The 5,054-nt window shown below is 30.2% G+C and overlaps 1 protein-coding gene across 1 annotated transcript in view; it reads left to right on the plus strand.

Moving 5' to 3' along the window:
- Window positions 1-406, plus strand: part of or55c1 (odorant receptor family 55, subfamily C, member 1) — a 945-nt gene extending 539 nt beyond the window's left edge. Inside the window, exon 1 of the mRNA XM_052576161.1 lies at window positions 1-406. This exon is cut by the window's left edge and continues 539 nt beyond it. Within this exon, the coding sequence (XP_052432121.1) occupies window positions 1-406 (406 nt within the window).
- The last annotated feature ends 4,648 nt before the right edge of the window (window positions 407-5,054 follow it).

Here is a 5,054-nt window from a genome sequence, read left to right on the forward strand (position 1 = left end):
TGAGCACACATCAGTTGTAAATCTAGCTTGTAATGATATTACTAAAAACTATTTAGCTCTCACAGTAGCTTTCAGTATAACATCCTCTGACTGTCTTCTGATTTTTTGCTCTTACGTCATAATTTTTGTAGTTATATTTCGCTCACCTTCTGGTGAATCCCGCCATAAAGCCATTCACACATGTACCACACACATAATAACTATAGTAATAGCCTATATCAGTGTTACCGCTGCATTTGTTGGATATAGAGTAGCTACAATCCCCCGAGATGCACGTATCTTAACTAGCACAATGTATCATCTTGTTCCTGCAATATGTAACCCTATAATTTATGGTCTCAGAACCACAGAAATTAGAACTCAAATTGTGAAATGTTTAAAATTTAATAAAATTGTCACATATTGAATGGCAAATGCAATGCATGAAAGAAATGTATAAATAGAATAATAAGAAAGTTGTATTACTGTCAGTTATGTTATGTTTTCTGGACCTCTGGATTTGCTGTGTTTTGTTCCTGTGTTCTATGTATTTGCTTCTTCACACCAAGTGACACTGCTTATGTTGCACGTTTCTCTTGTTTTATCCCTTGTTATCCTTTGTAAATATTATCTTCAGTTTGTTCAGTTCTTTTTCTTGTGTTTATATGTGTTTACCTGTGATTTTCATTGTTTCCTCAAGGATTATCTTCATTTTTAAAATTCAACTTATCCACCTCATCCTGGTTTTTCTACCCGTGACATTCAAAATGTTCATACATTGTATACTATATATTGTAATTTCCCACAAAACTGAATAAACAATAGATGTTCATTACATTTTCAACACATTCATTACATTTTCAAATAAATATTTATGTAAACCATCTTTAGAAACACTTATAACATCAAAACTACTACTTATTGATAAAATTTTACAATGAAATTTCCCTCATTGTATCTATTACCATAATTTCTTTATTGTCACAAAATGAATATACAGTAGGTAGACAGCCTAAATGGGCATCACCACCGAGCGTACCGCTATGTTAAAATCATTCGGGAAACTACTGCCAGGTGGCGCAAAGGGACGGATTGCGAAATTAATGTAATTGTAAAATGAGATAAAATGAGGAAGTAAAACAACAATAACATTATGATATAACATTGTAATATCTTTAAAAAATCTGAAAACATTTACAGTGAGTTCATTTCAAAATGTAGGATAGTCTTAGGCTACAGTCTACTCATCAAAATTTTAAAGAAGACCTTTACACAAAGGATCATATGCATGCTATTGTTATTAAACAGTAAATAAATATAAGGCCTATATGTATCTATCTATATATATATATATATATATATATATATATATATATATATATATATATATATATATATATATATATACACGGATAAAAAGCTAAATGTTTTCATTTCATTTTCATTTCAGTTTATTATTGGTTTAAAAAAAAGTCTTCAGGTTCCATATGCAGAGCGAAATGAGAACGGTGCAGCATTTAGCAATAATTATTATTAACTCTGTTATTATTCCTGATTTGTTCAAACTACTAACACTTTGCATTTTGGAATTATGCCTTATGTGTGACCAAAAATTTTGTATTTTCTGTTTCAGTTGTTTGATCGCGCTAGTGCCTGGAAAACAGCAGTCGTTCACCGTGACATTCAGCATTAGCAGCGGTCAACTTACTCCACATATTGTTAATTATGATTTTTTTTTCCATCGATACTGAAACACCCGTGAACTACAAAGCCTATTTTACCTCATGAATAATAGTTAGCTTCAAATGGGCAACATCACGAATATGGAAACGTTTGGATTTATACCGAGTGAGAGAGCCCAACCTTACCTTATGATTAGCTTTAAATTATTATTATATTTTGTTTGTTTATACCTAAGCCTATATTATTATATACTGCAATTATATTTATCCATTAGAATTATATATTTTAATTATTGTTTTGTTCTGATATATTTGTTAAATTTAAATAATTTATTGTAAAGTGAAGGGAACTAAATTCAACCTGTTGGTACATTATAAGATTGCCGTTATTATTTCTAAATGTAATAAAATGCAACTTATACATGAATTATATAATATAAAAAAAAAAAAAAAAAAAAACATGCATTAAATGAAAATAGGTGATTAATCTGTTAAAATGCAACCTATACGCTATTCATATATTTTTTACTCTGACAAACTTAATTTATTTTTTAGCATGTTATAAGACAAATAAAGAAAGAAAACATGCAGCAAATGAAAATAGGCGATTAATTCATTAAAATGTGTTACTCTGGGTTAACAGTAATTATAATTATTATATACTTCAGAGCAGAGCCTGCGTATAGGCTATCAAGGTTTTTTTTTTTTTTTTTTTCTTCATCTGAAAATTACGGAAGTTCTAAGCGGCCATGCATTATATATATTTTTTTCTTTTTGTTTTCTCGTTATAACGACTTAATTTTCTCGTTATCTCGACATAACGAGGGTCGTTTTCTCGTTATAACGACTTAATTTTCTCGTTATCTCGACATAACGAAGTTCGTTTTCTCGTTATAACGACTTAGTTTTCTCTAAGAAGTTACAAAACTGCGCCGGCAGGTGGCACTATAGATCTGAATATAACTGATGGGGTGTTGTACACTGTCCACTTTACTGTACGTGGACCTTCCTCGTGATCGCTACAATTTGTGCAGTCTTGTTCATTACTGACATTTAATTAATTCATAAATGTTAAATGCTTGAATCAATATGAATATTTTGTGTATTAAGTTCCTGCTAGATGCATGAGTTTCACCAACACGTTCTGTGTCATAAAATAACTGCTTATCAAAACCAAGGTTGACATCACTGTATTCTGTTTATCTACAGTAGGACGGGATTTAACGATGTAGGCTGATGTGCTTCTTTTCCTTATTACTAATCTTTATTGTTAACCATATTGATGAGAAATGTGATGTATATGTAAAATCCATAGGCTAATTTAATTCAGTTTTGTTCTATAATGTTGTAATCGTTTTTTCTACACACACATACACTACACGTACACATGAATGCTCTTTTCAAACAGAAGCTTGTAACACACATGATATCTGCCACATCATATAATGACTACTACAAATTACAAATGATATATAATTTTATTTCAAATAAAGGGAAAATGAAAAGTGAGTTTAATCCAAGCAGCTCTAATGGCGCGGTGTTGCCATTTAAACATGTTAATTACAAAAACAAAACGTTAGTTGTAGCCTACTGTCTCTGGAAAAATCAACAGTGATTGATCAGCCTTTATTTATATTGGTGGTTGTCCATCAGATGCCTGTCAAAGTTGAGTTCGTTACTATAGCAACAGTAAAACTGTCATGTCGTTATAACGAGAAAACAAACTTTCGTTATGTCGAGATAACGAGAAAAATAAGTCGTTATAACAAGAAAATGAACTTCGTTATGTCGAGATAACGAGAAAATTAAGTCGTTATAAAGAGAAAACAAAAAGGAAAAAAATTATAATGCATGGCCGCTTAGAACTTCCGTAGAAAATGACTTTGTGCAGCATATTCACTTTGCGTGCTCTTGGCGCAGATCCTTCTACCGCGATGCTCAGCTGTGGACGATTTAAAAATGTTTGATATAAAGGTTGCTTTCCCATTTTATACAGGAATTGTTCATGTAAAAAAAATAGTTTTTAATTTGTTAGTTCTAATTATATTGTTAACACAAGTTCATTTAGGCTATTTAACATGCACTGTGACATTTTATCCTTTTTAATTTATAAACACCTTGAGATTTTAAACTTTAATAGTATTTAAATTCAAGTAAAAAAATAGGTTTTAGCTGCTTAAATTATTTCTATATGAATTAGTAATATGTTACCATGTTTTTTCTTGTAGAAAATAAGTGTTTATTCTTTAAGAAAATAAGGTAAAAAAATAAGGGACGATCCAAATATTTGTTTTGCTTCACGTATTTATGTAGGCTACAATTATAAAAAAAATAAATAAATAAATAAATAATACAATGTCATTAAAAAATACAATTGGCCTGAGTAAATTTGACCATTATAGAATTGTTACTTTAAAGGTTAGTGATTTAGGTGGTGAAAATACTGTGAAATTACAAATGGCATTGGATTTTAGAGCATAACAACTGAAGGTTTATGAAACGTTAGCCAATAAAGCATTTTTTTAAACAATGGAACTTAAAGTTGTGAACTAAAATATAATTTCAACCATACAGCATGTGAATAAATAAAATGCATACTTTTCATAACATTTCATTATTCATAAAATGCCTAACATTTCTGGTGTTTGGATTTGTACTTTAATATAATGAGCTCCAAGTTTAAATAGCCCTAGACTAGTTTCTTTCTCTCTCTCTCTCTCTCTCTCTATTTGACAGCATTTGTTCAATGAAATACGTCTTCCTTCAGTTAGAATGGATGTTTTCCTGCCTTGCAAAATATTGGGCTCATGATCAATAAGTTGTATTCGCCTCAATCAAATGTAATCTTACAGTGCTACTATATTATCAGTAGGATATTTGATTTTGAAATCTTGAGGAAATTAATCGATCTGTTAAGATAAAATAACTGACAAAAATGTACTGTTATTTTCCTCTCAAACAAAATTTGCACAGCAGAAAGCAGCAATTAAAGATTTAATGCTTTCAATGTTATTGGTTTAGCATGTGATAGGGAAAAAAAGTTTACACACAATAGCCTAAGCCACTTTGAAACTCTACAGACAGTGTCTGCTCTACAAATAAGTTATATAAGAAAAAAAAAAACCTAAACCAGCGGCATAACAAGATATATAAACTAGAAAATATATTTCCACTTGCTCTGCCCTCCGTCCATGACACTGACTCACTGCGGAGCTGGCAGTTTGAATCTGAACAGTTCGTAACGGGAGTGGATGGTTAGATATATGATGGGCTATTTTAAACAAATAATAAAAAAATAAAATAAAGGTCTTTCCAGTATTAAGATAATAACATTACAGTTTTTTATCATCTTGTCTCAGTTATAAATGTATAAATATATTAAAAATATTTGAA

Source organism: Carassius gibelio, chromosome B15, assembly GCF_023724105.1.
Source record: "Carassius gibelio isolate Cgi1373 ecotype wild population from Czech Republic chromosome B15, carGib1.2-hapl.c, whole genome shotgun sequence".
Taxonomy (NCBI): domain Eukaryota; kingdom Metazoa; phylum Chordata; class Actinopteri; order Cypriniformes; family Cyprinidae; genus Carassius; species Carassius gibelio.